The 27047-nt window shown below is 36.4% G+C and overlaps 1 protein-coding gene across 1 annotated transcript in view; it reads right to left on the bottom strand.

The window, feature by feature from the left end:
* Positions 1 to 276: 276 nt before the first annotated feature.
* LOC150090688 (ecdysone receptor-like) overlaps positions 277 to 27047 on the bottom strand; it is a 57596-nt gene continuing 30825 nt past the window's right edge. The window contains exons 3-4 of the mRNA XM_090368835.1: positions 17935 to 18157; positions 277 to 467 (exon numbers count right to left, since the gene is read on the bottom strand). Of these exons, the coding sequence (XP_090224961.1) occupies positions 277 to 467; positions 17935 to 18157 (414 nt within the window). The remainder of the gene's footprint in view (positions 468 to 17934; positions 18158 to 27047) is intronic.

Genomic DNA, 27047 nt, shown 5'->3' on the forward strand with positions numbered 1-27047 from the left:
TCACTTGAGTTACAAAACATTCTTTAGTTGTGTACGGTAAATTTTTAATCTAAAATTATATAGTACAGTGCCACACAAATTGAGATGCACTATTAAAGTTGGATCTGTAATTTGAGTGAAAGTAAGTAGTCTAAAAAGATATTAAGAAAGTCTCCTAACTGGATCCCAAAAATCAAATGAGTGATATTTGGATTAATCATGTACATACGTATTAATTTCTATCAATATCAAATGATTACTCGACTTTTGAGAACCTCTTCAACTGATCTTGAAAATTTAATGTAAGAAGGAAAAGGATGGTGTAGGAATAACTGAAAATGCATCATGAAGTAGCATAACAATGGATAACAATCGCCGAAAGTAATTTGTAGCAAATGTTCGGTGCTTGTCAACATATGCCTTCAGAGTTTTTACATAAAAGTCTCGAATTACTTGTACTTTATTAGGCTCCAGCAAATGTGGTCTAGCTGAAAAAGAAAAAGAAAAACTTAAGAGCCAAAAAACTTACTTTTTATGTAACTATAATACACAGATGTACACATCAATTGCTTCAAATGTAATATCAACCAAAACCTAAATGCCTGTTATTTAAATTAAGCAAATGCACAAGGTACAAATATGCTAAAATTTTAATTTTGTCAACTTACTCTGTACACCAACTATTAGAAAAGTTCTTAATTCGTAGGAGTATTCCTCCATTTAAACTAAATTGTAGAAGTTAAAAAACTATTGCCACATGCTATGATTAATGCAAAAACCTTGAAAATACTACAGCCTGCATCAATATAAATTAACACTCAACCATAAGAAATGCAGTACCTTTTCAAACAAAAGCAATATTTATGCTTGAAAAGGAGCTGTTTGCAGCCTCTATGACAAAGCAAACAATTCATACTAATACACAGACCTGAGACTGAATATTTTTCATTATATTAATGCTCATCAATGGCAAGTGTTACACATTAGTATGAATTGTATTGCAATACACTTTACAAGAATAAATTTACTGCTTTTGCATTTCTTATGGTACACATTGATATGCATTTTTAATGTATTTATTTATTAATTTACACTGTTAACTTGTGACATAGGCTCAGTGGTGCATTATACCTACTTCTTGGAGCCAAATTCTATTCAAAGAAAGAAATGGAAACCATACGTTTATCGCTATATATCAGGTATCCGCTGTATTTGTTAATATAAAACAAAATAAAATACCTACAATATTTAAGTTAAAATGTTCAACTCTCCACGTTCTTCTGTCACACAATATTTAATGTTCTTACACTTGTTTTCATTAAAATTGAAAACTAATTATTACTCAGTTCCGCTTGGACATTCACTCAAGACTGGTTGATAAGATCATGGCTACTGTACTGCGTTAAGCATAAGGGTGCCAGTGGAGCCAGTTACATACAGGGCAATCTTTATTTTTTCAATTAACCCAACTATTTAAGGAAGAACTAAATATAAAATTTCATCAAAATCAGTAAAACTATTTTTGAAGGGAAAAAAAAGTAATTTTCAAATTAATCTTCGAGTAAAGTTCATTGACCTCAGCAGGTAGAAAGTTCAGTTTCCGATAAAAATCACTTTAAAATATTAGTAAAAAACAGCAATGAGTTTTTGAAACATTTTGTGGCCCCTATCTGATCATGGCCCTAGAGAGATTTTTTTTGCCTACAGGATAATGCACCACTGTACAGGCTGCAATACAGTATCACCTTTTCAATTCTTTTGCATTAATAATAACATAGTATCAAAGTGTTTACCTTCTACAATTTAGCCTTCAAGTTTAATAATCGTGTAATATCCCTCTTTCAAATTATCTTTTTGTCTTTTCTCCTTAATCCCTTGTTATATTATATTTCCTTCTTATCACAAGTTTGCTTAATACATTAAAGTTCAAGAAATGTTTGATAATCCTGTTAACGTTAAACCTAAATTTGTTGTTAGAACTCCCTTCCAACAAGATATGTTCTTAAAATAAGTGTTAGACTTTGTGCAATGTCACTTTTTATAAATTGTAGTTGAGCCCCTTTATATTAAAGTACCTTAATCATCACATTTTTATTAAATTACATAAATCACATACAGTATATGATTATCAGAAACTATCCTTCTTGCAGAGCATTCAGTATCAGGAGATTTCTCCTAAACCTAACAATGTAATTTAAAAAATTTCATTAAAGCCTTCCATGTATTATCCCCTTAGGTAGGTTTTCCCATGTATTAATCCCTGGTTTTCTGTTCTCACAGTTTTCAGCATTTTGTCAGTGTTTTGGATGCACATAAATGAACTAGTTTTCCAAAAATTTAATGGTTTACCTAACACTTTTTATCATCTCCACTTACAGAAATTCATTTTAAATCTCAAACTAGAAATACCAAGTAAGATTTTAAAAAATGAATTTTTAGTGATGGAAAAATCACTATGTTTGCCAAGAGCTGATTCCAAGAAAATAAGGATGACAATCTTGTTTGTGCAGATTTTTAGTGAATCTCAAAACACCCTCTTTTGGGGTAAATGATCTGCACTGTATGGTGTGACAAGCTGCCTTGCAATCTTAACTGACCTTTATCAAGGATGCAATATTATTTTCATTACTAGTTCAAACTTTGTAATTCTGAAAATTTTGTTCTTTAAAATAAATAAATTTTCTGTTTACATTCCAAGACAACCACAGTCAGAAGAGTTCATAACATAGAACACAAAAAACAGCACTGTATATTCAGCATCATATACTTATGTACCCTCATACCTGACCACTCAGCTACAGTGGCCTTAGAAGATGTAACATAGCAAGTTACTGAGACATTCAAAAACTTGCTGGTTATGTTTATACCAAGTGATCGATTATCAAATTTTTGAGGTATTGGAGGAATTTTTTCTTGTAGAAGAAAAGCCACTGAAATTTATTATAAATTTTTCTTTGAATCACCATTAAGTGAAGCATATTTCCATGTTATGTACAGTATGCTTGGAATATTCAGATAAGCAATTACTAAAAACTGAGTGTTCCAAAAATTGCATAACAGAGGGAATGAGTTACAGGCATCAGACAAAATGCTTAAGTTGCACATCAAAGAAAAATTATTTATTCTCTTAAGTTCTTGCAAATTTTAATTGACCACATATTCAGGATGACTTGTTACCTAGAAAGTAAGCCAAACCATTCAATAAATTCAAAATTACAGAATGGATGCTTTTAAGAAGTACACCAGTTTAGGAGGAAATCCATATATATATATATATATATATATACAAGTTGTATTAATATATTGAATTAAATATGCATAAATGGATGTGATTGTTATACAAAGTGCCAGCAACTTGCAGGGAGAGGAAAGTAGAAAAAGAAGTGTAGTAGATTTATGAAAGGTGAAAGAATGTTAAAATCCTAGAGGCTATGATAAATTAAGAAAAATTATGGGCTGAATTACCAAGCCAATATAAAGTGGGGGAACTGTAAAGGAAAATTAGTACATCAAAATAATAATATAATGCAAATAAAAAAATTAAAATGTTATAGCTGTCTTCAGATATGGGGGGAACATATTTAGAAAATAGTCGAATATAGGTAATGCAAATATACATGATCTGATGTCATCAAGGGTCTATGCCTGACCATGTATCAGGAACTGCGTTTCTATACTTGTCCATAGTAGTAGAAGAAAAGTGAAAGGCCAAAACAAGTCATGATAAAGAAATCAGCACTTTCTATTACCGTATGCAGTGTAATTTATTGAGGTATAAATAATTTAGTTAAAATGAATATGTAGTATTTAATTTTGTGTAAATAGGAAATCAATTTAAAACAAGTAAATGGTATAAGGGTGAGGTATTAAATTGAGGAAGGGAAAAAGGAGTATTTTCAATAAATAAAGAAAAATAGTGATAGAAGTAGGATAGTAGGAATTTCATCTCACCCTCATATTGCATTAATAGTTCAACGAATGGGAAGAAATTAGAAATAGACAGCAGAAAGATAAAAAGCATAGAAAAAGTAATTAAAAGACACTAAGCTTTCTGGGGTTGTGAGGCCCAACCTTATAGTAAGGGCTTTGGCATTTGTAAGCGTTAGTATAAAAGGGAGCTAATACCAAAAGCTTGTATAGAAATATGTGTCGAACATGCCAATAAAACGAATCTAAAACAAAACCGAAAGTAAAATGAGAAAGTGAACATGTAAGATACCTGGAATATTACAAGTAATGCGAAGTGAAAACCATTCTGGTGGGGAGATGAAGTGCATCAATTCAGTAGAGTAGTTGAATGCAAGCAGATTACAACCAAGTAAACAAACAATACATTTACATGATAGAGCAACTTATAGCAGCAAAGCGGACTTAATAGTAAGCATCGTGGAAATTCAAAAAGTCAGGAACGTAATGACCTCTATAATCGTATTTAGAATACAAGTGCATGGAGATAATTTATAATAAGCATTGGAAAAAGTGAGAGACACAACTGGAATAATATAGCTTTAAATGTAATAAAGTCATACACAATTAAACATTACTGTTAATGTTGTGTCAAAAAGAGGGCTACGTTATAATAAGCTGAATATTAAATGTATCAGAGAAAATAAATAAGAATCGTAAATATTTTAAGATAAATAAATCGATAATCTATTCAAATTTGCATTCAGGTACATCCAAGGAAAAATAACTGGTTTAAGTCCATGGAAAAGTAACATAGTGACTTGATATCCTAAAATGGTGTAGTAAAGGATCCAATATTAAAAGAACATGCAATAAGCCCATGAGTATGAAATGATTCCAATGAAACATTTAAAGTATAGAAGATAATAATTCAGTGTATATAAAATATACACATCCACAGGTAGTATTAGGTGTGTATTTTCTGTGGAAATATAAGTAAATGCAACCAAGGAAAAAGAATCAGTAGACATTATATCCAATGGTAGTAGTTAAGAATCCAGTTTTGAAGTGATATAAATTCCAGGGATATAAATAACATGGAATAAGACCGGGAATATGTAGTAATTCCATGGAAACATTTAAAACTAGAAGAAACCACAGGAAGCATCAGGTGTGGATTAACTGTGGAAAGAAGGTGAATGAGACAAGAAAAAGATTACTTGACATTATAACCAATGGTAGTGTGATTAAGAATTCAATTATGAATAGGTATACTTCCAGGAATGAAAGTAACATGGTGACTAAAGATCCAAAGGTGTAGCAAAGTCCGTGTAAAATAAGTAATCCCAATGAATCAACTAAAACATGAATGACCAGGAAATAATTCCAACGATAACAAATCAGAAGCATCCACAGGTAAAAATTCACTGTGGAAAGAAGAGTAGATGTATCCCAGGAAAAAGAACCAGTCGACAAATCCATTGGTAGTGTAATTAAGAAAAATCCATGGACATGAAACAGTCTTTACTTCAGATTGAAGAATAAGAAGCAATTCCAAGGAATCAAATAGTTTGGATGTCTTTATAGTAAGGAGATTGTATAAAGTGATATATACAAAGTTAAGTGATATAGACCAAAGTCACTAAAGTCTGAAGGCTGCTGTGTGATTTTAGCAAAAAAACCTAGAAATGGATATTCAAAGGTACAAATGTTAACGTAAGCTTGTAAAATTTAAGACCCATAAAAGGTAAATTCTACATATAATATAAAAACTTGATGGGTGGTTAAATATAAATAAGCTAAGATTCAACATGGGAAGTTAATTAAAAGTAATCTCATAAATGATTATTAAAACAAATCCAATGGATGTACTAACAGTAGAAACTTAGTGAGTAAAGAGACAATACCAATCCAAAGAAAATAGTTGTATCGGAAATCATATGTAGCTATTACTTACCAAGTAGTGGAATTCCACCATACAATTTACAACTATACAAATATGTTTAGAACTGATCAGTATATAGTAAATTGTAATTGAATTTGTTACTGATAAAATGGGAGACAATATTAAAAAAAAACAATATTATAAAGTAAATTGGGATATTATTATTGACAAGCTTATTATAAAGGAGTTGTAGAGCTTTGCTGAACAGTAGTTGGTTACTGCATATGTTAGCCAGTCTTGTGGTTTGGGCACATAATATTTTTATGTATTTTGATGGAAATGTTGGAATGCCAGTTGGTAAAATAGATGACATCAAAGTTAAATTTGTTTCTTTTATCATATATGTCAATACTATGTGGAGGTGAAGTATTGTTAATAGTAATATTGAGGTCAAGGAAGTTGGCTGTGTGATTGGTGGAGTTTTCTTTATTAAGCTTAAGTTCACTGGGGTAAATAGCTTTGGCTATATGTTCAAAGTTGGTATTTAAGACTAGGATGTCATCTACATATCTGAAAGCTAAGTTATGATTAAAATTATTTATGGTATACAATTCTTCATAATAATGAAAGAATAAGTTGGAGACTATGCTGGATATTTGGGAACCCATAGCAACGCCAATAGTTTATTTATAGGTAAGTTTGCCATCAAACATATAATTATTGAGTAGACGTAGGTTTACATAATTGTTCCATGTGTTTTCATTTATATTTAATTTATCTTTGTATCTGTGATAAAGCTGCTTTAGCACAAACGTCAGTAAATTATGAAGTATGGAGGTAAAAAGGTTCGTAAAGTCAAATGTTTCTATATTTGTTATGGTAATATTAGATTTAAGGGTATTGATGACAGTTAGGTTATTAATTACCCAAGTAGATATGAGATCCTACTTCTATCGCTATTTTTACTTCTTTATTTATTTAAAATACTCCTTTTTCCCTTCCCCAATTTAATACCTCACCCTTATACCATTTGCTTGTTCTAAATTGATTTCCTATCTACACAAAATTAAATCCTACAATAAATTCTACATATTCATTTTAACATTTTTCTATTTTAACTAAATTATTTATACCTCATAAATTACACTGCTTTGGGACTACCTTGTCCATATGGTAATAAAAAGTGCTAATTTCTTTATCGTGACTTGTTTTGACCTTTCACTTTTCTTCTACTACTATGGACCAGTATAGAAACAGTTCTTGATACATGGTCAGGTGTAGTCCCCTGACGAAATACCTGATCATGTATCAATAATTATTTTTGATGACATCAGATCATGCATATTTGCATTACCTATATTTGACCATTTTCTAAATATGTTCCCCCCCCCATATCTGACATGCTATAACATTTTCATTTTATTTGCATTATATTATTATTTTAATGTACTAACTTTCCTTTACAGCAGTTCCTCCACTTTATATTGGCTTGGTAATTCAGCCCATAATTTTTCTTAATTCATCATAACTTCTAGGATTTTAACATTCCGTCACCTTTCATAAATCTACTACACTTCTTTTTATACTTTCCTCTCCCTGCTAGTTGCTGGCACTTTGTATAACTATCACATCCATTTAAAAATTTAAATGGATGTGAGAGTTATAATTTAAGGACCAGTCAGGTTTTCACCCATAGCTTCTCGTAGGAGTGGCCTGGATATGGGAAAAGCATACCAAAGGAACCTCGTGAAGTACAGAAATGATGAAGAAAACAACATCGACACAACAACGGAAACAAAACGGTACAGAGGGTCTTTATTCAAAAATGGCAACATAGTACTGGCTGCCATGATACAGATGCATCACTGCCAAATATAGAACAAAGGGAAAAGGTGGTCCTCAGTAGGAAATATGGCTACCCCTAATGTTGATGCAGGCTTTGTACCACCTGTCCATACTTAGAACAATGCTGTTGATAAGTCCTTGCGGTAACATCACCCAGTCCTCTGTTAGTGCCATCCTCAGCTGGTGAACATTTTCTGGTGGGTGTGGACGTGCCGCTAGGCATCTGCTCAGAGCATCCCATATGTGTTCGATGGGATTTAGATCGGTGGAACAGGCAGGCCAATCCATACAAACAGCGTCCTCACTTTCCAAAAGCATATCACAGCTGCAGTGTGATAGGGTGTGGCATTATCATCCATAAACACAAACTCTGGGCCAATGGCACCTCGGAACAGACACACATGGATTACCTCAGTACAGTAGTGTGCACCGGTTACAGTACCACCTTCCAGTATCTGGAGTTGGGTATGTCCATTCAAGATAACACCTCCCCAGATGAAAACACCTCAACTGCCATATCGATCCCTTTCAGTGATGTTTGCAGGGTGATATCATGTGCCAACCTCTTGCCAGATTAGCTGATGTCCAGAATCGCTGCTGAGACAATCTACTCTCATCAGTAAAGAGTACCTCAAGTAAAGATTTTGTGGTTGTAACCTTTAGAAATAGTGTTGGTCCTTTGCACATCAGTGTGTGTGTGTGTGTGTGTGTGTGTGTGTGTGTGTGTGTGTGTGTGTGTGTGTGTGTGTGTGTGTGTGTGTGTGTGTGTGTATTATTGATATATGCAATTTCAAATTGCCAAAAATTTATTATTTACTCAGTTTTCTTTGCTTAAAAGTTTTACTTTAGAAGAGCTGAAAGAGAGAAATGATGATGGCTTAAGAGATCATGTTACAGTCAGTAGTCCCTGAATTTTCCAAGTTTATTTCAAGAGCAGACCTTGGAAATTTAAAAATTATTTGACTTTTTGTTTTCCATTCCAGCACATAACGAAAACACTGCAAGAATATTTTCGAAATTCATGAATTTTTATAATTGGTCATATCCCAGTTCTGTAACACTGGTGACTCCAATAATAGGTAAAATTTCAGTAATTTATGTATTCACTGCCAGTGATTTGTTCATCATTCATGAACATTCATAGGTGATATGCATCCAAGTCTGTGGCATAAAATCTAAAATCACACAACAAAACATCCAATAAGATTGGATCACCAAAGTGAATGGCTGATAGATGGTCATAACAGGTAAAAAAAACCTGATTCATAGGTAAGTATAGCATACTAATAAAAAAGCACACAATAAAACGATTTATTGGAAATGTGACAAACCAGTGAGTGTGTGGTGGGATATCATATTGCTGAACTGATTGCCAGTTTAACATTTGTACAGATTTATCAAGGAAGCAGTGCTACCTGGATCCAATGTACATAGCACGCCTACTACTACGATAAAACACCACTAGACAAAGCTTGTTCCTAAAACTTCATTGGGTGAGGGATATAACAAAACACCCCTACCCAATGAAGAAAATACTGGAAGTAAAAACATATAGTGCAAGGAAGTTGGACTTTTGTTATACAAGTCAAAAAAAGATACTACCCTGTGTGTCTCCCTCTTCCTCCAAGTATTTCTCCTTTGAATTTCAACAATCCAGTCTATAATTCTTTCCCCTTAGTTTGAATTTATACCCTCTAGTTCTAGTGTTGCTTAATAACATGAAAATTCTCCCTTCGTCCATTTTACTTCCCCTCCCCTTCTAAGGTACCAAATTACATGTTACGGTGATTTTTAACTGAAAATCCTAGGTTCACCAAAAAGTTCACTATAGAGGGAGTACTGTTATAGAAATGTTTATTATAGAGTGGATATGACTGTAACTAAATCAAACTAAAATTAAATATAAAAGTAGTAATGCATACATCATCTAAGTTTAGTCCAATATGTGAGACAAATACAGTACACTTTGGCATAGACCTTCTACTCAATATATAAGTAACATTCAAATGAAACAGATTTTTTTTTTTTTTTTTTTTATAACAGTTGATATATGCATGGAACAAATGATCACACATCTACAAAAAGGAAACAACACTCTGAAATCAATGTACAGGTGTTGAAATACTAGATGCAAAGCAAGAATTTTAGCTGTGGTTAACATATAGACAAAAATATGTCCAAATATACCCCATACCCACCACAACAAAAGAATATTAATAATCAAAATGAGAGAGTTCAAAGACATGTTAATAAATGCAGGAATGACTAAGTTCATAATCAAACACTACACTGTGTTGTAAGATCATAATTTAGATACTTTAATAAATAACTGCATTACAATATTCCATACATTTCAAAACACTATAGTTCCTTCATCTGTAGATAAATACCATATATGTCTAACAATCAAGTGCACTGGACAATAAGACACACCCATGTTTTTGAAAAACAATTTCGGGAAAAAAATATTTTATTGCACATATTTGAAATGACACTTAAATTATAAGAGGAAACCTCATACCTTTTTAGTAGCACTGTGATTCTCTCAACACTCAATCGTGAATGATTATAATATGAAAATTTTAAATAGGGGTTATTCATTGGGTACCGTTATGCAGATTAGTCAACAGGCGAAATACAAATTGGAGACAGGTACAACAAATGCCAGGGTGGATCATAAACATTTTATTAAAGTTCCGTATATACAGCATTAGTACAGAATTTATTAACATATTTAAGATTGTTGCAAGATTAACCCATGAGTAAGCTCCATGCCGTCTTGAAACATAGGGCGTATGTGGTTCCTACCATGGAGACTCACAATATTTCCTGTGGTGGATGCAATTCTGCTTATATTGGCTCGACCTAAAATTTAATTTCTGTAAGGATACAGCAGCATGTGGCATCAGGTAGGACGGGTGCCTCTGAGCTTGCTTTTCATGCAATCACTGATGGACATGTGTTTCTTTTTAATGAATTTAAAGTTCTTAATAAACAGCGGGAATATTTTAAATTATTAACTGCTGAAACAGAAATGAGATTAAATGTTGACTCTATTAATATATGCAGACCTTATAATATTTTGGACTCGTGGATGCTTACGCGCATGTATGAATAGTAATTCATACATGCATTGGTCTATATAAATAATCTCGTGTCAGGTTTCGATAAATTTTTTAAATAAAACGGGGGATATCATTCGCGAATCACTTTTTTACTTCTTGTGAACACAGTAACAAACCGAATAAGTTGGTCTCTTAAAAGAAGTTATAAAATGGTGTTAAAGTTTAAATTGTGTGTGAATTAATGGATATTTATTTGTTTCATGGGTTTTAGATTTTTGCAACAATTGTTTTTCAATTCTCATGGTGGCATGCGAGGTTGGTAGTTTTTTGGGGGGTTGGTGGCCGCCGTTTTTCTGTAACTCTTTCCGATTCGCTTGGCATGATATGAGAATTGAAGGCATGATGATTTTAATTTGATTAGTTTATGACTATGTGCGTGGGGTAGGTTCATATTATAATCATATGTGATTGAGTGTCGAGAAAATCACAGTCCTACTAAAAAGGTATGAGGTTTCCTCTTATAATTTAAGATTATCATAATAATAGGACATTGGGCTTCATAGTCCCTTTTGATTCGAATTGAAATTGCATACAAATTCACAAGTGCTTACTAAACAAAATGTCAATGTATAATGAAGCTTTTATTCATCGTGGAATGTCAAAAACTGTTTAAAATAAATCTTTATATTAGTTACAGAACAGCTAACTGCAAAGCTTGGTGTGCAACATTATCATACAAATTTGCATTCTTCACCTGTAGTCAGAATCATTTTCAGTATTGATATTAGGTGCTTTGTACATTTTTACTGTAAAAGTGCAACAAGGATTGCATGCATAGCCATTTAATGGTTATGTACGTCAGTTATATTACAGTTTATTTTATCATAGTTAATCTTGAAGGTGTTATAATTATTGTATATTTTAACTGATTTCAGTTTTTGTTTGAAATGCTCAGCATTATCAAAGATATGTACTAGTAATCCGTTCACTAGTCTTACAGTTCTATTATTCTAGCATACAATGTTGAGAGTCTTTTACACCTCTTAGAGGAGCATTGCAGTTGATTCCTGAGATCAGACAACAACTGTTTATTTTGGCCATTTATTAACTTGAAGAATATTAGATCATCTTTATTTCTTCTTCACTATAATGTTCCTAATTTAAATACTTCAGATCAGTCAGTATAAGATTATGTACGATAGTCAAGACAGTCAAAACTTCTATATTTTTTTTTTTTTTTTTTTTTTTTGTCCTCGCTTTTTCCCATTATATATGGGGTCAGCGTTTTTATTGTTTTGGCATACAATTTTTACGGCCGGATGCCCTTCCTGACGCCAACCCTCTCCCTTTATCCAGGCTGGGGATATGCGGTGGTCATTCCCTGACCTTCTGCATCCTCCATATTTGGTGGTTACAGGCTCGAATCCCGGTCTAATCAAGAAGCGTGTGCTACCACTACTGCTCCTGCCCACCTGGCTACGGAGGCGCCACAGTCAAAACTTCTATGACACTACAAATAGCAATTCTTTTAGAACTTTCTTATTTCTGTGATTTGATATGCAGTGTATAGTGACTAGATTATGGGAAGTATATTCACAGGCAGGCAGTTCCAACATACATTCTATATAATAACATGAACAGATCAGTGTTCTGAGGGGCTTAGATATCCTTTTTAAAATACTTAGAATTCTATGGGTCATTTTTATTCCACATATCTGTAGATCAAATAAAGCTGTTGCCACAATATGAATGCCTAATTTTTTTAGAGTAATAACACTTTTGCCTATTTGTTGTGATGATAATATATGAAAAATTGCAATTAATTTGCTTATGTACTTTAGCAAACTGTTGCCCCATGACAATGCAAAACATTGCATAGCCCTTTATACTGAGGCTCAGTTCCAGCAGTACAGATGAGATGTGCTGCAAAATATCACAGGTCAGGTGAGCAGCCCACCTGTTGTCTGTAACTACAGCATCTTCATCGCCACCCCATCCCATTTGCTTTCACTTGATGAAGTGTAGGAGACTATTGTGCATTAGTATCACCAGCAGGGTTCTGTGATGAGGGCACCTTGCCTGGTGACACAATGGGACTGATTTCTCAGCTACACAGATAGTTGCCTTTAACCAATGTGCCTCTGGGTTTATACCAAAAAGTGTAAGGATCAGGATCATTCAAGGTCCTTATTCAAACAATTTAACAAGCTGCATAGTTCACAGGCTACTTTGCTCATTCTGCAGAATGGGCAACCCAGCATGGTATTGCAGACAGTGTCTGCAATTCTGCCCAGACACAATAGGAGGGAGTATATGATGAGAGCCTTGTCGATCAATTCAGCCCTGGAAAGATTGTGCAAGGCTCAAGGGATAGAATTTTTTCAGCCTGGACTGTACTTGTTAACAGGAGAGATTGCTTCTACAGGGATAGGATACACTTAAATAGAAAGGGTGCAAGAATATTTGCTGATGCTATCGAGGCAGTGTTAGGTGGGTCGGAAAACTGCTAGCTTGGGGGAAGACAAAGACCAATAGATTGACAGTAGCCACTGGCAGAGGTGAAAGAGATTCTTGCACTGCTTCTATTAGAATGAGCAGAAGCCTGAAAAACAAGATGCATGATATTTCAGAGACTGCTGGGAGCCATTGCGGTACAAGTAAACACATGGGTTGTGTTAGGGTAGCTAAGAATAGAAATAGGTGCAGGTATACTTGCGTGAACACCAATGTTGGAGTTTAGTAAACAAATTTGATGAATTTGAGGTATTGCTCAAAACATCAAAGGCAGATATTGTTGGGATATCAGAGACGTGGTGTCACACAGATATAAGGGATGCAGAACTGGAATTTGGGGAGTACGTCTACAGAAAGGATAGACAGGATAGGAAGGGGGGAGGGGTTATGCTATTAGTTAAGAAACACATAAAAACCAAGGAAGTGAAGCCAGTCGACATCGCTGGACAGTGCAGTGTTGAGTCAGTTTGGTGTGACATAAGCATTGGGAGATCAAAATTGAGAGTAGGAGTGTGCTATAGGCCTAATGACTCTGATGAGTATAATAAGAAAAACTGTACAGGGAAATAGAGTGAGCCAGTAAATCAGAGAGTCTTATAATGGGAGATTTTAATTTCCCAGATATTGACTGGAATTTGGAGGCTGGTCACTCACACACTAGCAGGGCTTTTGTGGATTTATTGGATGATTGTTTTCTACATCAGCATGTTCGGGAGGCAACTAGAGGGAGTACTACTCTTGATTTGATTATCAGCAGTGATTCTTCATGCATTAAGAATCTGCAGATAAATGAACCACAAGGTGGCAGTGATCACAGTGTGCTGAAGTGGGATTTACTCAAAGAGGTAACTACCATTAGGGGTAAAGGGAAGGATTATTGCTTCCGTAAAGGCGACTACGATGGACTGAGACAGTATTTAAATTCTACAGTGGGACCAACTGATGATGTTACCAACAGCAAATTCAAAATGGGAAGCATTCAAAGAACTTATCTTGGAAGCTACTAGGCTTTACATACCAACTAAGAAATATTGTTCAAGGTTTAGGCCAAAATGGATGTCAGATGAACTAATGAGGCATATGGCAGAGAAGAAAAATGCATGGGATACTTACAAATTAACACATGACACAGAAGCCTATGATAGATACAAGTTGATATGCAACCACGTTACAAAGGAGGTTAGGCAGGCGAAGGCAGATTACGAGAAATCCTTGGCAAGGGATGCAAAGAAAAACAGCAAAGAGTTCTTTACTTATGTAAACTCTAGAAGGAAGGGGATGAATCAGATTGGTCCACTTGATATTGATGGGTCAACTGCTGATGATCCTGCTCAGGTAGCTAACAAACTAAATGAATATTTTGCATCGACATTCACACGAGGAGTTATTCAGCGAGGGGAATGCCAAAGGTGTATTCAACTCTAGCAGTAAGCTACAGAATCTTGAAATAACTGGGAGTAAAGTGGAGGAGAAATTGTTGAAGATAAATACAAGAAAGGCACCCGGGGTGAATGGGATCTATCCAGTTATATTAAAGGAGGCAGCAAAGGAAGTAAGCAAACCCTTAGCCATAATTATGAGAGCTTCCTTGGACTCAGGGGAGGTACCCATAGACTGGAAATGTGCAAATGTGACCCCAATTCACAAAGGAGGATCAAAGGCTGACACAAGTAATTATAGACCTGTGAGCTTAACTTCTGTTCCAGGAAAATTAATGGAGGCACTGGTTAAAGAAGCACTGCAGGATCATTTAGACAAGACTTCAGTTATAGCTCGGACACAGCATGGTTTTGTTAAGGGGAAGTCTTGCCTGACCAATTTTATTGGATACTATGATGCAGTCACAAAAGAACTGGATGCAGGGAATAGCTTTGATATTATATACTTGGATCTTAGAAAGGCTTTTGATACTGTTGCACATGGAAGACTGCTACACAAATTGGAGCAGTGTGACATTGGAGGCAAATTGCTGCTATGGATAAAGGGGTGGTTGAGGGGGAGAAGACAGAGAGTGGTAATCAAAGGACACTGCTCATCGTGGACTAATGTTATTAGTGGAGTCCCTCAGGACTCAGTGTTGGGTCCATTATTGTTTTCTGTATTTATAAATGATATTGATGATGGTATATCAAGCTTAATGTCCAAGTTTGCAGACGATACAAAGGTTGGCAGGGTTGTCAAGGACACTACTAACACTATGCTGCTGCAACAGGGTCTGGAAAGGCTGAGCAGATGGGCTGAGAGGTGGCAAATGAAGTTTAACATTGACAAATGCAAAGTATTACACATGGGAAACAGAAACCCCAGAGCAACGTATCAACTCTGTGGTACTACACTGACAGTAGTAGAGAATGAAAGGGACTTGGGGGTGGTTGTGCAGGCAGATATGAAGTTCTCTGAGCAGTGCAAGCTGCAAGAGTAGCTCATGGAGTATTGTCAATGATATACAGGAATTTTTCCAGCAGGAGGAGGTGATTATTCCCTTGTATAAGGCAATGGTCTGGCCACACCTAGAGTACTGTATACAGGTCTGGAGGCCTCATTTCAAGAAGGATGTAGAGCTGCTGGAACGAGTACAGAGAAGGGCAACAAGATTAGTGAATAGAACAAAGGGGTGCTCTTACGAAGAAAGGCTTAAGTTTTGCAAATTACAGTGTCTGGAGACTAGGCACCAGCGAGGTGATCTGATAGAGGTGTATAAAGCCTTGAATGGTTTGAGCATGCTCAATGCTGATGGGATTCTTCCTCTAGTCAGAATAATCACCTGAGAGGGCATAAATTCAAATTGAGGAAAGACAGATGTAGGATAGACGTGCGGAAATTTGCCTTTAGCCAGCGGGTGGTTGGTTGGTGGAACAGACTTCCATCCCTTGTCGTGGAGGTTGATAGCCTAAATAAGTTTAAGGCTCAGCTGGACAGGTATTTTGAACGAACAGAGGGGTGGAGTGGAAGTGGGTTTTTTTTTTTTTTTTTTTGGCTGATGCTGCATAAGCTTGCTTTCTTGCATCAAATGCCTTTACTAGTGCTAATGCTAATGCTATTTGCAATATACACTAAATGCACTGGGATGATAAATGCTTCTATGTGCATATACAGTATAATTGTCCTTAAGGTTATCGCAGACATTCTCTCAGATATGCCAGACAAGCTGTACTTACTACCTGGGAGTCTAAAATGCAGATGGAACTGATATTCGGGTGACACTCAAGTCAAGTGAACCCAATTTCGGCAAAGTCCAGACGGTCAGCCAAATCCTCTGCTTGCACCTTCAAGATGGTGGGACTGTTAGTAATCCTGGGTATAACACCCATGCACAAGCACATTGTGAGAGTGGCCACCCAGGTGTGAACCAACATATGCATTGGTAGAGGTGTGGTGCCCACACCACATTGAGGAATGGCACCCCTCTGTGTTACAAGGCAATACTAGGTGGTAGATGATTCTCATCAACCAGTGCAATACCACCACTCTGCTTATTGGAGGCTTGAAGTGGTGGAACCCATGTTTAGTCTCCAGAGCTCAGTTCCGGTCAACCCTTCCACATCTCTTCCGTCATGCAGTACGACTGATGACTTTTGAGGTTATGGTGGAATCATGGCGAGATCCAATTTTTCTTGCATTTCAATGGTACAGCTCTAAAACAGTGTTTGCAGGCCGGCCGCTAGTTAATACACTGGACCGAACCTATTGGTAACTCTCTAGGAGGCTTCCGAATTAGCTAGTGTATAATCTTGCTACATCTACTCTAGAAGATAGTGACTGGAGGGAGTCCGATAGTGTGTATGGGGGGCATTGTCAAGGCCACGTTATGTCAAGGATCAGGGTATATCCAGGGGCTCACATCTGGTGAGTATGGGTTTGGCACACCCAGGGTCCTGAGCTGGATATCATCATTCTTCTCTTTCTTGATGAGTCCTTTCTACTTCTGACTCTCTCTCTCTCTCTCTCTGTCACTCTCAGGGTAACTCAGGAATTTTTTTGGCTAGTGCAGCATAAGCCTCAGGCTTCCTTGCACCCTATGGCTAATAATAATAATAATAATAATAATAATAATAATAATATTCTTACCATGTGTATGCCATATCCAAAAAGTTATTACTTCATACAGCATTCCCCCCCCACACTTTTTCTTACTATTGAATACACAATGAATTGAGTAGGCTTACTCAATACACCACTAATAGAGTGAATACACCACTAATAGAGTAGGCTTATCTGCGAAAAGATCTAAACTTCCCAAACACTTTCTAGTTCAGTTCACAAATACAGGCAGTTCTCGTTTTACGAGTTCCCGGGTTTACGAGTTTTTTTTTTTTTTTTCCAAAGTATCAAGTAGCAACAAAATCGAAAATATGAACATTAATTGCAAAATATGAATGTTAAACATTCATAAATACCGCATTTCAAACCATGCACGTAGCTATACAATACAGTGTACCCAGCTTTACGATATTAATCTGTTCCAGAGACACCATCATATCGTGGAAATATCATATTGTGAACCCAATAACACATTATTTTTTGGCAATTTGTTCCACGACCTCAGAAGTTGAAATTTTCGTTATATAACTCTCTAAAATTACTTTGTGCTTTGTAATCATCAATATTTTTAGATCATGAAAGATCTAGGTTTAAACCAGATCTATGACCATCTCTGGCCATGATAAAGTCAATCAATATGTCAAATTTTTTTCAGACAAAATTTTTGAAAAATTTATTTTAATCTATATACATACACACCTGACAATAAAAGAATAGTTGTGAGTAAAACATACTCGGCACTGTCAACTTTCAGAAAGGACATTTCGTGGCAGAAACAGAAAATGGGGGTTCCAAAATGAGCCATGTGTGCACTTTGGAAATCTTTAATTGTGTAAGACTGACTGCTTGTAAAAATGATGGAGGCTGTTTTGGCATCATACTTTCGAGCTGCACTTAGCATCATAACTTCACCTATACAGGACTAAAATACACATCAAGTTAATAAATTTTCTTACAAATAACTTTACTTTTGTGAATGTGATTCAATATAATACATATAATTATCTATTTATCATAAAAGCACTGGTCAATGGCATATGTGTGTAGTGAATTGCAATTGACAACCTGATGTCACTTGATATGACCTGTCTTCATGAGCTTTCACTGTGGGTGTGAGGAAATTAAGCATAAATTCAGTGTTTGTAGAAGGGCCTGAGAAACAAGGTTGATGCTCTTGAAGGAATAAAACAGAGGGACCCATAATACACTCAGCCATCCCATATACACTCAAGCATCACATGACACAACAACCTATGTGGCTGAATGCACTCGTCCAACAGGATGTAGCTATTGTTGGGGAAATGGTAAATATATTTTGTAAAAAGGATAGGTGGAACAGGATCGTGGTATGTCTGCCAGGGATCAAAGCTTGTTGACATTGTTGAGCAGCTATCATCTTTTAAGGACAAAAAGGTGATGTATACGTTGGTATTAACAATATTAAAAAGAGAAGACCTGAAGACTTGTTTAACAAGTACAGAGCAATGCTGAGAAAAAGTCACCAGTTAGGATTAATTTTAGAGTGTCAGGTATTCTCTGCCCAGACACGATAGGAGGGAGTACATGATAAGAGCCTTGTCAATCAATTTGGCCCTGGAGAGACTATGCAAAGCTCATGGGATAGAATTTTTTCAGCATGGGCTGTGCTTGTTAACGGGAGACTTTTACAGGGAGGGATGAGAGAGATATATATACTTGAATAGAAGGGTAGCAAAAATATTTCCTGATGCTATTGAGGCAACGTTAGGTGGGTCATAAAATTGCTAGCTTGAGAGAGTACAGACAAATAGATTAACAGCAGCCACAAGTAGTGGTGAAAATGATTCTTGCACTGCTTCTCTTGGAACATGCAACAACCTGGAAAGCAAGGTGTTGGGGGGGGGGGCTATAAGACCTGCTAAAAGGGTCCTCATGGAAGCACATATCACACCCCTGCAAGAAAAGTGACACAACTCAAAAAACTATTTTCCAGTAGAAGCAAAATCTCATGTATCACAGGGATCTTAATAACAGCCAAAGTGACACTTGTAACCTCCCATGACCAGTCCTGCAACTACATTTATGACACTTCCTGATTGAAATAATATCACATTTAGTACTCAAGGTGCACTTAATCTAAAAACGTGTACTTTTTGAATTGTGACTTTTCTTGCAAGGTTGCGATATATGGGCTGCATTAGGGTCACTGAGAGCAGAAAGAGGTGCATGTATACTTGCATGCACACTAATACTAGTAGCTTAGTAAGCAATTTTTGATGAAGTTTTGTTCTTGATTAAAAAGCACTTACAGTGCACCCAGTTGATGTGGGTAGCCACTGCAGTCAAGTAGGTTTGAGGAAGACAAAGACAAGGAGCATATTATAGGCCAAACAACAGTGATAAATATAATGAACAGCTATAGAGATAAATTGAGTGGCTAGTAAATCAGAACATCTTATAATCGATTTTAACTTTCCAAATATTGACTGGAACTCATGGATTGGTCACTGACACAGTAGCAAGAATTATGGCTGTTTTCTACATCAGCATGTTAGAGAGGCATGTAGACATGTATAGTATTTTATGTAGGGTGGCTCTGGACCACTAGTTCAACTCCACCTTGGTACACTGTGAATATAGATCTCTGTAAAAGGCCAGACGTGTGTATGATGTTATGTGTGTGTTGTTTCTGGCCACTTTGTCAACAGGAAGGTGATATCTGTTGTTATTATGCAAATTTCACGACACAAGGGCAACTATGACCAATATGTGTCTTTCAGAGTCACTATGTTCATTTTAATGATTTATGGATATATCAAAGTGTATTTATTATTCCAAGATGTTTAATATATATAAAGAGCTCACTTAGGTTTGCTTTGTCACCAAGTATATGAAAGAGGGTTAGAGGAGCTAGCAAGTTTGCTAATGATTGGAAGGAATGGTTCGAACAGCTGAATAGGATGGACAATCAATCAGGATGTGCCTTACTGTAAGTTGTATCTGACAGGCAGAGCAGAGCGGGGGGGATCTTCTCTTAGAAGTAAGAGAAGTCAGTTGATACAAACTCCCATTGATTACTCAGGCTTGGATTGGATTGGATTGGATTTGGGTTTTATTGGCGCATTAGGATTACTCAGGCAAGAAGACTGGTGGACATATACCATATATCAGCTGTTCGCACCAGAGAAAGGATCTTCGTATCCAGACTGGGCCCTGAGACAAGAATAGAGAGTATTAAAAGTCTCTTTTTGATGGAATATGGGTTTGAAGTGGACGTAAAGAAATTAAGAACCAAACACCCATGCTATGCCTCCTTGCTAGTGATACGCACATCTAACGCGACTAATGCTGTCATGAACCAGAAGAACTGGCCTCCAGGAACACTGCTTAAGCCTTTTAAAGAAAGACACCCAATGAGGGCGCACAGACAAAACTCACAATCTAATCCAATGTAGCAACTAATGGCTAGTTGCTACATTGGAGACTGAATCAAAAACTATGCAATTGCGATATTTCCTACAAAATGTCAGGAGTTAATCTAATAAGCTCCACTCCCTCCAAAAGCTTTTATCTCTCAGAGAAACTGATCTCATCTGTTTAACGGAGACCTCGCTGACAAATGAGCGACAAATTGATATACTTCTTAAAACTACCCCTTACAAAGGTATCGGAAACAATTGAGGTATGGGAAGAGGAGGGGGCATCCAAATATTCTTTCCAATCCAGTGGTAGGCGACTAGAGTTAAACTAAGCCAATCTAACAACTTTGAAGCTTTGTGTGTAACACTGGTGAACCGACAAGTGAAAATACAACTCTGTTTGGTTTACCTCCCTCCTGACCATTCCAAAATTACACAGATTGAACTCCAGACCTGGTTAATAACAAGCCTAGCCCTTGCTCAACAAACTGTTGTAGGTGGAGACTTCAATATGCCAGTCCCAAGACATGTAAAAGCTCTACAAGACTTAACGTTAACCTTGAATTTTTTAGATCTTAGGAGACATATCACACTGCCAATGAAAAAAGGTCAAGCTTTAGACCTAGTATTCCACAACTTCCCCAACTGTAATAACATACCCAACCCTTTCACATTCTCATCAGATCACTCACCTATCACCTGTACCTTCTCCATACCAACGTTATCGGAAAAGAAAATTAGAAATTACTATTCGGATACTCACTCTGAGCTGATTTTTTTCTCCAAAATTCCTGAAACCTGATATAATTATCAACCATCTCTCCACCATTAATTGGGATAATTTATCTTCACTATCTGTTGAAGAGGCAATCCAGACCCTAGCTGAGCAGTTGAGACATATCACCATGATCGGAGCGTCTAAACAAGTCAGAATTACTGAGAGAACCCAGCGGTGGTTACATTTGGATATGAAAATTGCCTTTAGAAGTAAGCAGAGGGCATATAGAAAATAGTTAAAATCGAGAAGCAGTACAGACCATGAAACCTTTAAAAGAGAGAGAGCTCGTTTCCTTCGCTTCAAGAGAGGAGCACATCAACAGTATATATTATCCCAAATTACAAAAACCCGGAGAATTTTCCCAAAGCGCAACAACCATCTCAACATGGATGAAAAACTATTTGAGGAGTGGACTCACATCTTTCGATCATCAAGATGCAACCCCTGAAGTTTCAACCCTACCTAATGTAAACCAGAACACTCTTTCTGCCATGCATGATGTTATAATCACTAAACAGCAGCTCACTGACGTGATTAAGGGCCCTGATGGTATACCATTATTTATAGTTGTTGTTTGCTATTTGGTTTTTAGGAACATTAGCAACTAAGGCCATATTGCTCCAGGGATATGCGGTGGTCATTCCTTGACCTTTCCGCATCCTCCATATTTGGTGGTCACGGGCTTGAACCCCGGTCTAATCAAGAAGTGTGTGCTACTCACTGCTGCTCCTGCCCACCTGGCTACGGAGGTGCCACTATTTATAGTTAAGGTGTGCTCTGTGTACATTGTGGATCTTCTCTTAAACATCTTCCAGAAGATTCTAAAGACAGGCACCATACCGGAAACCTGGAAATCTTATTATGTCAAACCAGTCCCTAAATTGGAAATCCCAAGATGCCTGAGGACTTCCGTTCAATCTCCATAGGATGCACATTATTAAAGATATTTGAAAAACTCATATACCCAGTGATTATTCAACACTGTTTTGCTCACTAACCACCCTACCTCCACACAGTCCTGCACCATAGGTCCAAGACCTCTAATCTCCTCGATACACTCTTCAAAGCACAAAAAGCCTTGAATGACAGAGCCCAACTGGACATAATCTTCTTCGATATCAAACCTGCCTTCGATACTGTCTCCATTCCTACTCTTATAGGCAACTTAATAGAATATTTCAAAGTATCTAACCAAATTGTCAGCATTCTGAAGTCCTTACTACAGCTGAGACACTTAATTATAGCCAACGGAACTCACTAGAAAACAACCTATGCAACAATTGGTGTACCTCAAGGTGGGGTGATGTCAATAACGCTCTTTGCAATCCTACTTGAACCATTCCTCGCAAAAAATCCAAATTTTAGTTCATTCCCTGATGATCTAAAATTCTTTATCAATTCGATAGACCCCAAACAGATACAAAAAATTAATAATGAAACCTCCAAGCAAATTCAACAGTTAACTGACTTTTTACAGCGAGCTGGATTCCAACTCAACAATGCCAAGTCAGCCCACATGACAATCACGAAGAGGAAAGTCAAGAATGACATTCGAGTTAGTTATTGGTGAGTCAGTCCCCAAAGTTTCATCTCATACCGACCTGGGACTAACGTGGGATGAAGACTTAAATTTCAAGGAACACTTCCTAAAGGCAAAGAAGAAGACCTATGCTGCTTTCTGGGCTATCCGCCAGGAGCTCGCAGGCTGTCACAACACCAAACTGATTGGAAAATACATTAATAGATGTCTCACACCCATACCACTATATGCCTCAGAAATCTGGTCCTCTGCATCTACCTCTCAATGTAATAAATTTCTGTCAATGGAATATTGGATTCTGCGGTGACTGAACCATCTGGGAGGGAACCCTTTCACCATCTCGAAATCCATTCTCCTAGTCAACCTAGGCACAACCTCCTGGAAGCTCACTGTCCTCAAAAAAATCTGTCAACGCTTACCAAGCTGCTAACTTGCCATATTGATGCCCCATCAATAGAAGATATCATCGCACTAACAAGAGGAAGAAATAGAAGCCATCACCCGCTTAGGATGAAGCTATCAAACTTGGACTCCCTAAAAGGAATGTTCCCATGTAACACCATTGAACACTTCAACACCTACAGAAGCCAAATTATAAACCAAATCTGGACTAAATCACCAGGATTGCTGTGAAAATTGAGCAGTTTTTGTTAGAAATTTGATTAAATGCAATAATATAATGAATATAAATAAATCTGTTATGTTAGTTGCTGATAAAGAAGTCAACCTATGTATTTACCTCAACTGGAGCTAATCTCTTGGAAGCATGACCCAAAAGAGGTATATCCAGCCTTCCATGTCAATTATCAAGATCTATGTTATTTCAAAGTGAATATACAATTAAGCAAATGTATATATCTATTTAATAGTTATTATTATACAATAATTATATTGTAAAGATCTGAAAATTTGTACAAAAGTGTATAACGTATATTTTAAAATTTATGTACACCCTCCTAGCCCACTTGCTGTACAGGGGATGAACCTTGTGTTAATAAACTGATAGTAAGTAAGTAAATGTTTGTGAGTGAGGAAGGTATGCCCAATGCGCAGTCTTGTCAATATAACTTCCTCCTGCCTATTTGTATGTAAGCTAGAATGCCATGAACATAGATCTTTTTTTATTCTGCGGAGTTTATTGCACAGTTGGTCCCTCCAAAGTTGTTTCCAAATGGAAGTATATTTGTTACGAAATACATCCCTATAATCTGTAAATGGTACAAACAAAGTTATCTTGTATATTAAGATCTGGATTTTTTGCGGCTTGGTCTGCATGTTTATTTCCTGGGATTCCAACATGGCTGAGAATCCAACAGATAGACACTTGTTTTCTTGCTTTATGCAAAACTGAGTTGTTTTTTAAGATGCTGAATCAAGGAATTTGAGGAATATTTGCTATTCTGTAGAGCTGCTACTGCACTAAGGGAGTCAGTATAGATTAGAGCAGGTAGAAGTTGGTGCTCGGTAATATCATCCAGTGCTAGTTTAATGGCATATAATTCTGCTGTGAAAATACTGCAAACATGAGGCGAGGAGACAAATATAGTATATTCCGGAAAAACTATTGCAGTACCTACTGAGTTGTTCAATTTTGATCCATCCGTGTAAATCTGATGACTGTTTCTATTTTCAAAACTGTGCAGTGTGTGAAGCATCTGTATAACGATTGGAGAGATCTCTTTTTTATTCCTGTTTGTAAAATGTGATATGAACAAAGGCACAGTCGGCATCCAAGGAGATTCTGAGTTTATATCTACTGCAGAAATGTGCTGGAAATGTATTTCCCAAACTCGAGCTAAGTGTCTGAGACACACCTACTGGTTTATTTTCATTTGGCTTGCAATCATAATTATTCATCCATAGTGGATCGTGAATAATGGACCAATTTGGATGTGGTGGCTGACTGCATATTTTTGCCACATACAGGTACAGTAGATAATCTGGTCCAAGGTGCAACGGGGGTTCTGATGCATCTGCATACAGGCTGTAAATTGGTGAAGTTCTAAATGCTTCTAGAGCTATATGGAGAGCATTATGGTGAATGGTATCTAGGTGATGTAACATGCTCCTTCTTGTTGAAGCATATTCAGGAGATCCATAATCCAAACGAGATCTAATCAAAGTTTTATATAATTGTAGTAATGTGTACCTGTCGGCTCCCCAGGCCATTGAAGATACTGTGCGCAAGATGTTCAGTTTTGAGAGGCAACTAGTTCGAAGTCTTAGTATATGTTCATGAAAATTTAGTTTTCTATCTAACGTTAAGCCTAAGACGGAGAAATTTTGAAGAACAGGTAGAGCAATTTTATTTAAGTATAAGACCGGTTCAGGATGAAGACCACACATTTTACAGAAGTGTATAACAGCTGATTTTTTTCTCAGATATTCTATATCTATTATTTTTAGTCCATGTTTCTATTTTGTTTATGGATAATTGAAGCTGTCGTTCAATCGTGTTCATGCTTTGTGATTGAAATGAAATGGAAAGATCATCTGCGTACATATACATTTCCAGTGAAGGTGGTATAATCTTTGTGATATTGTTCATCCGCAGCGCAAACAGGGTTGCACTTAATACTGAGCCCTGGGGGGACCCTTTCCTGTTGTGTATATATTGTACCTGAAATGTTCTGTCAGTAAGGAATTTTTATATAAATTGTGAAAGTTGTCCTCTGTATTCAAACTGAAATAGATATCATAGGATTCCAAATCTCCATGTTGTGTCAAAAGCTTTTGCAAGATCTAGATTTACCATCACCATATGATGCTTTCTTATGAGTTTCTAATATTTGTTTCAACTTTGACATGTTTGGGGTTTTCATAAAAAAAAAAAAAAAAAAAAAAAGGTATCAAAACCTATAGTACTTAGTACCATGCATGGGTTGAAGGAGACGTATAGGAGGAGGGGGATGCCGGAAACTTTGCTCTAGAGACTAAACATGGGTTTCACCACTTCAAGCCTCCAATAAGCAAAGTGGTGGTATTTCACCGGTTGATGAAAGTCATCTACCACCTACATGTAGATCACGTGTTGATCTATTTTTTCTAAATCCAAATTGGTGGGGTGATAAAACATTCTCTTTTTCCAGCAACCATGCAAGTCTATTGTGCACCATTCGTTCAAGGATTTTCCCTAAGCAGCTGGTCAGTGAAATAGGGCGATAATTATATGTATAGTAAGGATCTTTTCCGGGTTTGGGAAATGCAAGGACAATTGCATGCCGCCATATGGATGGATACAGGTTGTTCAGAAAAATTTTATTATATAGAGCTAGTAGGATATCCAGACAATCAGAGTTTAGGTGTTGTATCATAGTAATGTTGTATAATAAATGCCATCGGGACCTGGTGCACTATTAGGCAATTTTGTAATGGTTTTAAATAATTCCCCTTTTAGGAATGATAGATTATAGGAATGAGATGTTTTGGTAGAGAAATTCAACTTACTCCATTCAGCTTGCTCTTTATATTTTTGAAAGTCAGTGCCGTAGCTTGTAACTGCTGATGTAGAAGCAAAAGATTCGGCCAGAATTTCTGATATCTCGTGTGTTGTAGAAACGTCCTGCCCTTTCCAATGGAAGATTGGAGATTGTATGCTTGGATATCTTCCACTTAAAATCCGAATTTTTTTTCCACACCAAACTGGAACTCGAGTTCCTAGTAAGTGTGGAAGCAAACATGATCCAAGAATTTTTCTTTGCCTTTTTCTGAATTCTCCTGGCTTTGGCTTTTTTTATATGCAATCAAATTGAGGGTAATTGGATATTTCCAGAATCTATTCCATGCACGACTTTGCTTTGTTTTTGCTGTCGCACATTCTGAATTCCACCAAGAGTTGTTGTACCTTGCCTTATTTATTTGAGGTATTGTAACTTTCAAAGCTTCTAGCAGTTGATCGTTGATATGTATGACAGCATCATCTACTGGCAGTTTCTATTAATTGCTTATCCAGCTTGATTAATTGCATATATTTACTCCAATTAGCTTTTTTAAAATTTCATACTGTTCTAGTTTCTTCTGTAAGAGTCAATTGTGTCTGTATGGAACATACTATCGGAAAATGATCACTGTTGTAAGGATCATTTAATACGAACTA

Source organism: Mastigoproctus giganteus, chromosome 1 (genome assembly GCF_048544385.1).
Source record: "Mastigoproctus giganteus isolate SK-2022 chromosome 1, ASM4854438v1, whole genome shotgun sequence".
NCBI classification, from domain to species: Eukaryota; Metazoa; Arthropoda; class Arachnida; order Uropygi; family Thelyphonidae; genus Mastigoproctus; species Mastigoproctus giganteus.